The sequence below is a fragment of the Chelon labrosus genome (assembly GCF_963514085.1).
Source record: "Chelon labrosus genome assembly, chromosome: 17".
Classification (NCBI taxonomy): Eukaryota; Metazoa; Chordata; class Actinopteri; order Mugiliformes; family Mugilidae; genus Chelon; species Chelon labrosus.
In genome coordinates, this window is record NC_140350.1 from 14,425,906 (window position 1) to 14,440,671 (window position 14,766).

General features: G+C 44.8%; 1 protein-coding gene across 3 annotated transcripts in view; it reads left to right on the top strand.

Moving 5' to 3' along the window:
* nbeaa (neurobeachin a) overlaps positions 1–14,766 on the top strand; it is a gene marked incomplete at its 5' end in the record, with an annotated part of 87,657 nt that overhangs the window by 62,174 nt on the left and 10,717 nt on the right. For 2 of the 3 annotated variants that reach the window (XM_084565401.1, XM_084565402.1), the window contains 16 exons: positions 41–64; positions 496–579; positions 1,235–1,415; positions 2,763–2,887; positions 2,997–3,065; positions 3,161–3,329; positions 3,621–3,997; positions 4,402–4,538; positions 7,408–7,562; positions 8,485–8,611; positions 9,996–10,115; positions 11,113–11,246; positions 11,878–11,939; positions 13,351–13,415; positions 13,835–13,943; positions 14,360–14,526. In XM_084565401.1, the coding sequence (XP_084421527.1) occupies positions 41–64; positions 496–579; positions 1,235–1,415; positions 2,763–2,887; positions 2,997–3,065; positions 3,161–3,329; positions 3,621–3,997; positions 4,402–4,538; positions 7,408–7,562; positions 8,485–8,611; positions 9,996–10,115; positions 11,113–11,246; positions 11,878–11,939; positions 13,351–13,415; positions 13,835–13,943; positions 14,360–14,526 (2,105 nt within the window). Of the gene's footprint in view, positions 1–40; positions 65–495; positions 580–1,234; positions 1,416–2,762; positions 2,888–2,996; positions 3,066–3,160; positions 3,330–3,620; positions 3,998–4,401; positions 4,539–7,407; positions 7,563–8,484; positions 8,612–9,995; positions 10,116–10,815; positions 11,247–11,877; positions 11,940–13,350; positions 13,416–13,834; positions 13,944–14,359; positions 14,527–14,766 lie in introns of those variants that run through there. The other variant, XM_084565403.1, reaches the window with a different exon arrangement.

The following is a 14,766-nucleotide window of genomic DNA, read 5'->3' on the forward strand; positions in this document are numbered from 1 at the left end:
TCCTTTTTGTCTCTGTTTGTGTCTTTTTTCGCATGAGCAGAGTTCTAAGAGTAGTGCCAACACTGTAAGTTGCTGTTTCTTCCTCTCTTTCTATTCTACTAATACTTATTTCTGGTTTATTTGCCATTGTGACTGACACTAACCCTTGCCTGTCTGACATCCATAGTCTTTCTATTTTCTGTGCTCCTCTTCTGCTAATCAGTACTCCGCCTTAAACTGTTTGTGACTTTTGTGGGTATGCCTCTCTGCCTCAGTGTGTCTAGTTCTTCAAGATGAAATATTCTAACACTGTTAGAATATTATATAATGAAGAGGATAGAATGGCTTAAAAGGCCAGGAGGTGGGTCAGTAATAAATAGGACTGAGAGAATTATTTACAGGTCAAAGTAGATACACTATAGGGTATATTTTATAAGGGAACGAGCATGAGAGTTTTCCTAAAAGTCCTTGGGGGTTGCATCTGCTAAGCCTGTCCCATTTGTATCAACACTAAAGAAGGCAGGAGGAGCCGGGCCCCAGAGGGGGTCAAAGGGAGAGGAGGTGACCCCTGTTCCTGGGGGAGGAGGCGCAGGGGGAGAGGTGCGTAAAGAGCCTGAGACTCTCATCTTCACCAGAAGAGCTAAGAGCACCAACCCAAGCCCTTCTGTCCTCACCTTGTGTGTCTGTTATCCCCCAAATGTCTCCGCTCACTTCCTCCGACGAGCCTCCAGATGCTTGCACTTTGTCGGCTCTCCACAGCTCTGCACACCCTGCTTACCGAAAGCAGAGACACTGCAAACCACGCACTTGGTTTTAACCCCTGCTATGCTACCTTCAGATGTTTCAGTGTAGAAATGCTACGGATGTTGTGATTAAAGGGGACTTGGATTGTCATTGTCTTGTCATATATTCGAGGGTAGCTACACTTGTCTCACTGCTCCTGTCACAATCCCACCGTTACCATTACCTGTGTGTCATCAGGCTGTACTTCCTCTGTGTCGTGTTGTGTCGAACACTTCATGTTGGCATCCCGTTAACTAGCATGATCCTGTTTGTTATTACAACCAGCTATGACTGTTGCGGTCCTGTCCATATAAGGTCCAGCTCCATACATTTTCTAAAGTAGATCTTATTACAGGATTTTTTTTCCCCCACTGTTCTAAACCCACTGAGAGAGCATCCGATATATTGTACTTACACGCACGTCTTTCAGTGATTAACCGGCGAGCGCGTGTGTTTTTCCTCCCTCCCCCAGACGGAGCTGGAGAACATCGAGGCGACGCAGGGCATGTCTTCTGAGACAGCGGTCACTTTCCTGTCTCGTCTCATGGCCATGGTCGACGTGCTGGTGTTTGCCAGCTCCCTCAACTTCAGCGAGATCGAAGCGGAGAAGAACATGTCGTCGGGAGGGTTGATGAGACAGTGCCTCCGCCTGGGTGTGTGCTCGTTTAATGTCTTCGGTGTCAGCCAAAGTGTGAAGTGAGAGATTTTGTCTAACACTGAAAACTCAAATGTATCAAAGGGGAACTACTGTTTTTTACAACCTGAACCTTATTTCTGGCATAAAATACGGTCGTTTACTCACCCATATAACTTTTGTGTCATTTGCACTCGTTTAGGAAATAATTAGATCCGCGTATATCCATATAGTGGAAGTGACTGGGGCACCGAGACGCAGCCTCTAAATAATGCATTATCTGCCGCAAAACTCGTTCATTTCGCCAATATTGTGTTATGATACGCTAGTGCTACTCCCTGTTGAGTAAGGAGTTACCTGTTATCATCATCCGGGTCTGTAGATTGACCTACAGACCCGGATGATGTCTTCTGACCTGGATGACGTCATCTCTGAGCAGCGCGCGCACCCTCGACGGTCGGCTTGTTTTCCTGTAATTTGACTCCAGATGATGATAACTCAACGGAGAGCATATCATAACAAAATATTGGCGAAATGAACGAGTTTCACAGCAGATAATGCGTTATTTAGAGGCTGCGTCTCGGTGCCCTGTTACTCCTGCTATATGGATATATACGTGGATGTAATTATTTCCTAAACGAGTGCAAATGACACAAAAGTTGTTTGGGTGAGTAAACAACCATATTTTATGGTAGAAATAAGGTCCAGGTTGTAAAAAAACAGTAGTTCCCCTTTAATCATTCAAGATGGAAAAGGGGGATTTGTCTGTGAAGGTTCTCAGTCATCCAGGTCATGGTATATCCAATAAAGGTTCAAAAAAGGCAACTGGACTTGTAGAGTTTTTTGAGAAGAACTCTACAAGTCCAGTTGCCTTTTTTGAACCTTTATTGGAATAAAGGGGGATTTGGCATTCAAAAAGGTTAAAAAAAAACGTCTCATTCAAAACTACTGTTGAGTAGAAAATCGGTTTAATTGTTTGATTCGATCCTAGTTTTTCCTGCACCTTCGTATCTTGTTCAGGCTTGTGAAGGAGAGAGATGCATGGCAACACCCTGTCTGTTGACGCTTGATTGTTGATGTATTATTCTTATGGGTACTGGATACTGATTAATCTAGATTCTCAAATATGTAAATTTTCTTTTTAAGGTTTTAAATTATTACTATTATACAGCATATTAATCTGTAATGAAAATATTTGCTAGTTGCAGCCCCACATGCATTTTATACGACATGCTATGTTTGACTGTTATGGCCAAATGGATGTACTCCTGAAGTATTTTAACACACTGCAGTACGTCAGACCTATTTCTTTCAAACAGAAAAGCTACCATATGATACTTACCTGCTTCCCTCCTGTCTCCATCAGTATGCTGCGTGGCAGTCAGGAACTGCCTGGAGTGCAGGCAGAGACAGAGAGATCGCAGTTGCAAGTCCTCCATAACCAGCAGCAAGTCACAGGACAGCCTCCACAGTGCCTCCACCGCCAGCAAGGTACCAGACATACACAGATAAAATGCACATCCTGCAGCACTTAAAGTCCGACACAGAAACATCCATATGTATGATATGGCACGTCTGAAACTCTCTCCTCCATATTTAGCAGGATCCGGACAGACTCCTGCAGGATGTAGACATTAATCGTCTTCGAGCTGTGGTTTTCAGAGATGTGGTAAGTGTGTGTGTGTCTGGCTGTAAATACACGGGGGGAGAAAAAGGTGTTTCTTGACTCAACATTTTTTCTATGCATGTGTTTTTTTTCTGTAGGATGACAGCAAGCAGGCACAGTTTCTGGCGCTGGCAGTTGTGTACTTCATCTCAGTTCTCATGGTATCTAAGTATCGGGATATTTTGGAACCCCAGAGAGAGATTGGCAGGTCTACCAGCCTATCAGGGAGAAGCATCCGCCATGAGATCAACTCCCCGACCAGTACAGGTGATTTGTCTTTCTGTTGCTGTATTATCCTCAGTATGATGTGCTGATATACTGAATACAGTCTTCAGGCAAACGACAATACCTTTGTCAAGAACACCAAGAAAAGAGGAAAGAAAAAACCTTGGAGGAGAAATGAAAGCTTACAAAGCAAGAGGAAATGGCAAAGAATTCATCCTTTGAGAATATGTTGTGGAAATTCTTAATGCATCTTACACAAAGAAATACTATTCTGTCACTGTTTATCCTCAAAAATACACATGGCATCTTCTATTTCTTCCATCTTTCCTCCAGAGCACCCGTCCACGGGCTTTTCTGATCGAGACAAACAGACCCCCACCCCCGTGGATGACTCCCCCCGGGCAGGCCTCCCTCACACAGACTCGGGCATCGGAGAAGAGGGCCACGTGGCCGGATCCCTGAACGGCTCGGAGATGGGTCTGGGGCTCGGGCTCGGCCTGGTGGGGAGGGAGACAGACAGAGACCGTGACAGAGACATTGGAGGAGGAGGAGGAGGCGCAGACCTGTTGTGCAGTCTGGCGGATGTTAGGAGATCACAGGAGAGCCTTCTGGACTCTCCCCACAACCCCGGCTCCAACCCCAACTCCAGCCAAGCCCCGCCCTCATCCATATCCAGCATCAGTCAAACAAACAAAGGCATCAACGTTAAGGTGGGTCTGTTGTAACCTCATTCAGACCTGACTTGCAGTTAAGTAGAGAAAAACATGCATCCAAGTCTCTCTTCAGCATGCAGTCTGAAATACATCAACTTATGGAAATACATTTACCCTTACTCTACAGCCTTGAGATCACATCCATCTATGAAAACACTTTCAAATATAGTTTGGGTGAACAATTTGTAGCAGTGTAGCTGTGGTTGGGCCACTGTTGGTAGATTTTAATGCCAGGTCTTTCTACAAATACTCCTTTCAGTGCATCATTAATAAATTTTTCTGACTCATATACATTTATAGTGTTTTAGGCTATACTGTTTGGGATGTTTATTCACGCTGTCATAGGATTTTACGCTGTAGTAACTGCATCTGTTGCTCTCTTTTTTTTTTTTTAAATACAGGAGATCCTGAAGAGCTTGGTGGCGGCTCCCGTTGACGGTGGGGACTTGGGACAGGAGTCTGGGCCGACGCCCTACCACCCCGACCCGGCGCTGAAGACGCATCCCATGCTGCCCATGCAGTTCCACTCCTTCGACAGGTCGGTGGCATTTACCGTTCAAACCTGCAAGGGGCAGAAATGTCAGAGTCAGTGGAGCCTCACTCATCCATCAGTAAATCAATTTTCGCAGCCAATACTGATGCACATAGCATGCTGCTATACGTCAAAAACGCTTCACATCAGTTTCAGAAAAACAGGGGGCGTAGAAATGAGCCGGTAGTCTCGTGTTTCAAAAAGAATTCTCAGCTTTGAACAGAGGTTTTTTTTGCGTGACACCATTGACAAATTCATAACTTGACGTGCCAGCAGTCGCATTGATGTTTTTTTATGTGATTGAAACTCCAATGATGCACAGATAGGAAGAGCAAGTGTGGATCCGGCTCACTGCCTCCTTAGTCGATCTGTGCACTTACTGTGCACTATTTGAGGGATAATTGACACATTCATTTTAAGAGTCCGATACAAAACAGAATAATTTTTTTTTTTTTGTAGAGATTAATTTTCCTCCCATTTCTGACATCGATTTCGGAGAAGAATCTTAAAGAGGTGTCGCTGCCGAATGAAAACATTGTTAGACATGGCGGGACACAAACACAAATCTACAAAGAATTTTTGTTTCTTGTCCAAATTGTTAATGCACAGACTTCCCGCTGAGCGATGACCTGCTAATGTTTCCTGTGCATCACTCAGTCTCCTTGATCCCGCTGCGTTGCGGTCCTTGAGAGCCAAGTTATTGATTGAAGATACTGTGCATAATAGATCATGGTCAGCTCCATATCCATCTCCAAGATGTCCACCCCGTGTATCAAGCCTGTCCTCGTAGCTCAGACGGGCTTCAAATGTCTAATCCGTCAGCCCGTGTAATTACAAATACGCAGTTACTAAGACACAGGATAATAGTCAAGTGTTGAAACAAAGATATAGTTGTTCTTTTAAACGATCACAGCTCTATTGGCAAAATGGTTTGAAATTTAAATGTTGTAAATTTCAAGGTTTTAGTTAAAAATTTATAATGTTGACATTCTGGGAAGTTTTTGCTTTCCAACATATTAATTAATGCATTTATTGATTGAATTTTATGATTAATTTCAATTCAATTCAATTCAATTCAAAGCACTTTATTTGTCCCCAAGGGGCAATTAAAAAGGCGCATAGTAGTAGCTTATTCAACAAGGGACAAGAGACACAGTCAACAACAAAAGCAGCACGCATACTGTACAATCAACCAGCACATATTCCACAGGCACACTGCACAATCATACACTGCATACCACATATCGTCATTCATCGCATAGTATTGGTTCTAAAAGTTCTAAGAGTTCTTAAAGTGCTTCCTTAGTGCTTCAATTAAACAAAGTGCATAAGAGGCAGTTAAAATCATGTGTTCATGAGTCTGTTGTCATTCAAAAGCTGGACAGCCCTTGGGATGAAGGTTGCCTTCCTCCTCTGTGTCCGGCAAGGCGGACAGCGGAGTCTGCGTCCTGACGGGAGCCTCTCGAACTCAGAAAACAGGATGTGAGAGGGGTCCTGCATAATCCTGCGTGCTGCCTTTACGATCTGTTGGTCACATAGGGCAGTGAGAGTTCGGACGGGCTGCTCAATGATTTTTGAGCAGACCTTAACCACACTCAACAGGCGGTTTCTGTTTTGCAGGGTAATGGAGTGGAACCAGCTAGTGAAAGAGAAGGTTATTACATTTTCAATAAAAGCATAGTAGAATGTGGTGAGAATGTCTTTGTTAATCCCAAATGACTTCAGCTTCCTAAGTAGATATTGTCTCTGATGGCACTTTTTAAGGATTTCCTCTGTGTTAGAGGAGAACCTTAGCAGGTTGTCAAAGGCTGTTCCCAGGTATTTGTATACCTCCACTGTCTCCACTGGCTCCTGCTGGATGATAGTGGTGACTGCCTCAGCCAACTGTCTCTGTTTGGGTGAAAAGGTTACAATCATGTCCTTGGTTTTGCTTACGTTCAGCTCAAGACAAGACTTTTCGCACCAAACTATAAAGTCCTGCAGCGCTGGGCTGTGATGTTGTGTGTGGCTGGGAAGCAGAGACAGGAGGACTGTGTCATCAGCAAATTTCACAAAGTGGCAGTTTGGCTGGGTGGATCTGCAGTCATCAGTGTGATTAGATCTGTGTATATCCATGTAGTGGGAGTGACTGGGGCACCGAAACACAGCCTCTAAATAACGCATTATCTGCAATCCACAGACCCCGGATGATGATAACAGGTAACTCCGGACTCAACGGGGAATAGCACTAGCATACAATAACAAAATATTGGTGAAATGAACAAGTTTCATGGCAGATAATGCGTTATTTAGAGGCTGCGTTTCGGTGCCCCAGTCACTCCCACTATATGGATATACACAGATCAAATTATCTCCCGTAGGAATACAAATTACACAAAAGTTATATTGGTGAGTAAACGATCGCATTTTATGCCAGAAGTAAGGTCCAGGTTGTAAAAAACAGCAGTTCCCCTTCAAAGGGCCTTGATGTTGATGCTAAAGCCCTCAGTCGTGCCCACATCTAAAAAAGGTTTAAAACTGTAAAAGTAATTTTGAGGTGGAAATCTTGTCATTTGGGGACACTGCACTGATTGGTGTGGCATCTAAAAAAAAAGCATTTAGAGCGCTCCCATGTATTACAAGTAAAAACTAAGCCCAAATGAATAAATTTATTGAATTCAGAAGGTCAAACAATATGTTTAGTTGCCCTAGATATATAATATAGTCGAGAACGAGCATTAACATACTTCAACATCCGGTGTTATCACCTCAGTGGCGACTGTTTGTTAATGATCGCAGATGTTGCCACACGCTGCAGGCAAGGACAACGGTGCATTAATAAAGAGCGTAGTGTTTGCGGGCTGAACCGGTGCCTTTGTGGCTCATCCTTTTGCAGGAGTGTCGTGGTCCCAGTCAAAAAGCCGCCGCCCGGAAGTCTGTCGGTCAACACTGTGGGCACACCCACCACTGGCGGCGCAGCCACTGCTGGCAGCACCCCCAACATTTTTGCTGCGGCGACAGCAACACCCAAGAGCATGATCAACACTACAGGTGAGAGATAACACATACATACAGAGTGCGCTCATAAATATGTATCTTCTTCACACCCACGTCTTTTTGTTGCTATTAGTTTCATTTCCCCATATCTGCAGATTATTTTTATTTTTTTTTATGTATTCGTGCACTGCCTCTATTCAAGTGTGCGTTTAAGAAGATGCAGCAGACAGACACCTGCAGTATGACAAAGGTGTTCGTGTGAAAGGCCCCCAGAAATGGAAAGGCTGCTCAGTCAAGCAGGACTGGCTTTTATTCTCTTGTTACTTTGACAGCCAGAGTAGGAGATCCTTTTAGGTTGAGCTTTAGTCTGTTTAGGGGGGGAAATGAATGAGGTACAGCAAGAGGAAGATTTTTAAGCCACTTACTGTAGTTAATTTGGTGAACTCTGCTACGCTTATGACTGTACACGTTAGATTGCCCACATTTAATGCTCCATGCGGGAAAAATGAAATGAAATCGTGTAGTGTTAGATATTCTTTGACCCAGATCTGGCATTGAATAAGCCAACATTTAAGATAACGAGATGACAATCCAATGCACATCAGCTTACGTTCAGATCAGTGTCGTTTCTATGTGGCTTCATGCTCGGCACTGGATTTGTATTCAAGCCTTTGTCAGCCCGTCAGACATATTGTACTGCGTCATACATGCATAATGGACGAGGAAGGGATTTGTTCCCTGGAATGGATTTTGTGTATTGATTGCAAAGCTATTTTCACAAACTGAGGCCATTACCAGAAGACAAGCAGCAGCATGTCCAGTGAAATACTATCCAAATTAAATTTGGTTGCAGCTGGTCAGCGACATTAATACATTTCCTGTATTATTACCCTGCATGCTAATCGTGCGCGCTCTTCATAATCCTCGTCTTATATCTCATCACTCTCCGTTGTATCTCTCTCTCTGCCCCGTCCAGGTGCCACAGACTCTGCCTCCTCGTCCTCGTCCTCCTCCTCGTCTTTTGTCAACGGCGCAACGAGTAAGAATCTGCCCGCGGTTCAGACGGTGGCGCCCATGCCAGAGGACACCATGGAGAATATGAGGTCCGAGCTCTCACCGCCATACAGCTCTCAGTCGCTCCAGCCATTCAGTTTCCTTCCACTCTTTCCTTTTTCCTTCTTTTTGGTTTTTTGTTCTGTCTGTTTTCTTGGGTGCCTGTCTCTTTTCCACTTCATTCCTGTCCCTTCATCCTTCCCAAAGATTTCTCACCAGAAGTTCACCCACACAGTCATTACTGACTATTATAGGCTTGGACCATTTTGTAACTGAGAGCAACAGGGGGTGCACCTTCATGCTTTTTTGAGGCTTGGCTAACAAATACACAACATTAGCCGGGAGCAATGCAATTGCAGACGCAAGGGACAAATTTGGCCTGAAATCAAAAGTCACAACATGCTAATTCCAGACTGAGTTAACATCTACAAAAGCATGGATCATCATTGCTCTTTAACTATATTACCACTAGTTATGTTTTACACCAACACATCTCACTACCCATCACTGACATGACAACTGTGTTTTTAATGTCAAAATCTGAGTATATGAAAACGCCACCATTTATTAATCCAGCTCCTTAAAGCGATAGTGCGGAACTTTTGCCCATTCTGTCACATTCAAGCCCTTGAACGAGTTCTCACAATCCTGATAACGCTAGCCGGCGCCAGGTAAATCTCTCTCTCTGCGTTTCACAGTGTACCAGAGTTGTAAATGTGGTGTCTGTGGGGACATTCACAAGCTGGTGCAACCGTTGTAACCTGGAGATCTCGGAGTGTGACGGACAAACAAGAGTAAATACATGTAGCATGTATGGATTCACTGTCTCTGGGGGTCAGGGAGAACGAAAAAGAACCAAAGGCGGGATTACGGTCTAAAAGGGAAAGCAGTAGACGGCAGTGACAAACACTTGTATCATACATGTGGCTTTTTTTTTTTGCTTGTGAAAGAAGAAAAAAATGACAAAAGGACTATAGACATACTGTACGTCATACCCACATGTCAATATTGTGTTATTGTAGTTTAGTCTTACCAGCAGATGGGGGAGACAAAAGTTCCACACTGTAGCTTTAAGGTCAACAACCTTAACGGGTTGCGGAGTACGTATTTGAAAAAACCTGTAAATGAACCTGTCATTAACCTAAATCTGTTTTATTTGTGTTTCCATACTGTTTAGGTGCCAATAATAAACGATGATCTGCAATACGAGGCTTTTACTAATTAGCAAAAAAAGCATCACAAGAAATACTAGCAAGTTGTACTGTAACGTTTCTGTCAATGTCCTCTCTCCTTAAATGTTAGCAGATACAGTTCGTGTTTTTCTAAAAGTGCGCGCACACACGCGGGAGGGTGGGTGCGTGCGTGTGCATGTTCCCCTTAATCAGTGTGCGTGTCTGTACGTGTGTTTTTGTGTGTGTGTGGTTTGTATTGCAGTTCCTATTGTGAGGTGGCGCAGTGTGCGCTGCGCAGCGGTCAGACGCCCCCTGAGCTCAAGTCTTTTAGCTCTCTGGCAGGCTTCCAGGCTGCCCCCCGAGATGCAGGACAGTGTTTTAGGCAAGGAGATACTCGTCCTGTCCCCATGCCCCCTCCCTCTGCCCCACCTCCACCACACACCCTCTGCTACGCCCGACCACCACTAAATGTTCCCCCGAGCGCCATGCAAGAAAGGGCAGACATCTTCGCTTCTGCGAGATGCTAACGGCTCCAGCAGTTAGCATCACTTTTGTTTTACGTCAGCAGCGTCATATTTAGATATTTACGGCAGCACAATCGAGTCTGTCACTTCCGGCATGGCTGTCTTCTCACACTAACCCCGAGCTGCAGCTCAGACCCGAGTCTTGTTTTAACCTCCACTGCAGCTTTAAGCAAACGCCGCTCATCTGGTTAGAGGTTAAAACTGAAATTGTAAACGCTAGCGACTTGGGTCGGTTTCACAAATCACATGCTGACAAGGCCAAGAATACTAACTTCACTACCGCCATGGCTCCATATCTGAGTCTGCTTTGCTGTATTCTTCCTGCCTTACTTTCTCAGAAAATTAATCTATCTAATAATAATCTGCACGTGATCTACACTTGGACACACATAGAGGCACTAATAGATAAATATAGAGCTTTTAAAAAATTATATTTTACGTGTTAAGAACTGTTTTTTCAGGTTTAGTTTTCTTGCACTTGGAGCTTCACTCATCCCACAACGCTAACGATAATTAGCTCCACAATTAACCTTTTCCACTGTGCTACCATCAACATTTTCTCATCCATACTAACCCAGAGCTTCCATACCAAACCCTCACTGCACATTTTTGTCCTTTCTTCGTCCATTTAACGTCCTTTTCTATTTCTGTTCCCTTCTCCGGTGTTACCCCGTGCTCTCCCCTCCTCCTTCCTCCCATTTTGCACGTTTCTTTTCATGCATGTTTTCCCGCTCACCGCATCTTCCCCTGAGTTGTCCCCCTCACACGCTCTTCTACCCTCATCTGTATGTTGCCTCCTTTTTCCTCTCGCTCCTGTCCCCTTCATCTTTTTGTCTCGCTTGCTTCCCGCCACAGCATCACCACCAAGCTGGAGCGCGCTCTGGAGAAGGTGGCCCCGCTGCTGAGGGAGATTTTTGTGGACTTTGCCCCCTTCCTGTCCAGGACGCTGCTGGGTAGCCATGGGCAGGAACTGCTCATTGAAGGTACAGGTGCTGTACACGGCTCCTTTTTCTCTAACTGGCGTCTCTCTGTGGAGTCTCCTCATTCACTGTCCCTCACCGTGGCGTTTGAGAGGGAGTGAGCGAAAGGGCGAATGAACGAGCGAGAGTGGGCGAGTGAGAGTGAGTAAATGAGTGTCTTTGAGCTGGCTGCTTCACCCATTCGTCAAGCAGGTATGAAGTCAGCATCTTGCACTCCTTTCCGTCAGCTAGTTAGATGTGTTGATGATTTTAGATCAGATTATGTCATCTTGTAGCACTGGTTGTGTAATAGATTGTACTAAATGTGTTGCAATCCTCTCCTCCGCCCACCTGCTTCTTGGCGTCCTGTTTTTTGTGATCCACTGTCTCAGTGTTGATCTCTCCTCTCCTCAGCTCCGCTCCCTTCCCTCTCTCCCCCCCCCCCCCTCCTCCTCCTCCTCCTCCTCTCTCCTTCCTCATCCGTCTCTCTGCCGTTTGTTCCAGTCTTTTCTGTGGCATGCTTTTTATAAAAACCTGACTTTGATGACTGTACACAAAAGCAGAAAGCACTGACACTACAGCGTATCCTTTGATGATATTTTTGTGTCTCGCGGCGCCCGCGTCAGAGAGACTGACTGTGCTGTATGTCTCCGCGCTGCAGGTCTGGTGTGTATGAAGTCTAGCACGTCTGTGGTGGAGCTCGTAATGCTGCTCTGTTCTCAGGTTGGTAACACCTCGCCTCTCCTCCCCATCTCGCCATCTACCGTCATCACACTTTGGATAAATTTGTCACGTATTCTCAGTGTTTTTTTGTTTTTTTTATATCACTGGCCAAGTTTAAGTTATTGATCTGCCCTGTGAGGCAGGCTTTGCCATGTAATGAGCGCATTGCAGATGTAATATAATATCAGCTTGAATGTAACTCCACACCAGAGTTTTCCGTCATCAACCCCAAGGCCGCAAAACGATTTTCAGCGTCACATGAACGCTTCTCGTACCAGATTTTACTTTTACCCAAAATAAATAAATGTAAATCATCACTGCTGCTCAATTCATGCAGAAGACTTTCCATCTCATTTAACTAAATAACATTCAAAACCAGTATCTCAAGTTTCCTGAACACTTACCATTTGGGAGCTGTCCTCCGTCCAGTTTTCCTTTTCTTTTAAGTAATCAACTTTGTCTCCCATCTGCTCTCTGTGTTGTTGGATCCCGTCTCTGAGAGCTCTTGATCTTGAAGGAGCCCCTCTGTTCTTCCCTCTTGCTCCCTTTTCTTCTCCAACTCTACCTCTGTCTCTGCTTTCTCCTCTCGCGTTCTCCTTCTCCGTCTTCATCCGAGGCCAATCCAAACTCACTGTGTCACTACCAGCTGCTTTCATCTTCTACCACGCTCCACGCTGCCCTCTCCTTCCAGCACTCACCACTCCCTTTCCTCTCCCCTCTCCTCCACTCTCCTGGGCGGCGGCGGCGGCTCGTCAGCATGTATAGTATTACCGCTGGCTCCGGCCTCGTCTGCCATTAGAGGCCCGGGAGAGCGAACCCTAGCCCAAAAATCGATCCTCTCGGATGGGGGGATGTAACGCGAGATAGTCCCATGTGTCCTTCACGGCCTTAAGAGCCGGTGGAGCTAATGGAGCTCCGATAGTTTGAGGCTTTCAGCGGCACTCTCGGCTCAGAAAGCCTTCGCTCTCGTATGCACAAACACGTAAAACACTCACATATGCTCAGATGGCTGCGTTTTCATTGACACTTAGAGAGCTCTTTTGATCCTTTTTCTGGACCAGTTTGGCGCTAGTGTGCACTGCCTACACTAATGATGATAAATTATGATATATTTCCTCCTGAATTAAGTCATTTTTATCTCATATGTTTTTCACGCATTGATCAGCAACCCGCTTAGCTCTTTCAGGCCAGGGATGAACTGACGTAGCTCTGATGTTTTATTCACGGGGTTAACTAAAAACGAGGATTCAAATTTGGGTATTTTACCAACAGGCTGCCTTTTAATTACATCTCCAGAACATACACCATCAACGTCAAATGATCCATGCACAGTCATATGTTTAATGGAGTTGAAAGTTGAATTTGAAGCCATGGCTCGACGTATTCACTCTGATGTATCTTCTGCTCTCAGGAGTGGCAAAACTCCATCCAGAAGAACGCCGGACTGGCCTTCATTGAGCTCATCAACGAGGGGAGGTAATCCATCACACTGACTTGATAATCACTCCCTCACACCTCCCTGTAATTCACACATTAACACTAATGCTGTTATCAGTGCTGAAAACAACTACTGGGTGCGATATAGTCCTAATGAGAACCTCGCCAGGATAAGTACAGAGTGCCATGTGTGTTCGGCAGGAACTCCAATCATTAAAGTACAATTAAGTTTACGGCTGATTTGCGGTGTAACTTAATTTGTTTCTTCTTTTTTTTTTTTTTTCATCTCGAGTTGTTTATCGGGGTGCAAAATTTAGACAAAAAGACAGAGGGACATGAATGAGCTTTAGCTGAAACAGTTTTATTACTTTCCATCGCGATGAACAAAACAAGATTTTAATCCTGGGATTTTATCCGCCTCCCTCACTCCCTCGCGTGTTTCTCACTCTTTCCACCAGACTCCTCTGCCACGCCATGAAGGATCACATCGTGCGCGTGGCCAACGAAGCGGAGTTCATCCTGAACAGACAGAGGGCTGAGGATGTGCACAAGCATGCTGAATTTGAGGTACGCGCAAACAAGCAAACACAAATGACCTGCGTAGTATTCTAACCACATTTAAATGAAAAATAAAAACTTTGGGGCCAATATTTGAGAATAATATCAATAATGACTTCCGATAACTAATTGCTTTGAAGAATGAATCATTTGGCATAATTATTGACATTTAAATTTAAATTAAATTAGACTTGTCAGTGCCCTGCAGTGATTAAAGTTGACACTGTTTCTAAATTACCTTCTTGCCATTTCATTTACAAATTATTAAAATTTTAATATCAGCTCTGAATACTTATCGGCCAAATGTGTGACCACCAGCTACCATCAGCTGCATTTGAACATTCTGATTGTGTATAATAATACTTCTCCTCGTCTCTGACACTAGTTTGTCCCCGTTTAACTCTTCTCCTCTCTTTCTCCTCCAGTCCAACTGTGCCCAGTACGCTGCCGACCGGAGAGAGGAGGAGAAAATGTGTGATCACCTCATCAGTGCCGCCAAGCACAGAGATCACGTGACCGCTAACCAGCTGAAACAGAAGATCCTCAACATCCTGACCAATAAGCACGGAGCGTGGGGGACGATGTCACAGAGGTGAGAGGGAGATACAGGGAACGGTGCGTCCGATTATGCTCCGGGACGTGGCTTTTGACAGCAGACGTTGCTCTGCTTGAGAGCGAGAGGCTTTGAAAGAGTCTGTACTTATATAACTGTGCATGAATTACGCGCTGATGGTTGACCCCGAACGTTGTAGCTGCCTGGTATCTGCGCGAGACCGGTCTTCTTCTTATTTAGCACACTCACATTCAATCTGTGTTTGCTTGTTATCCCTAT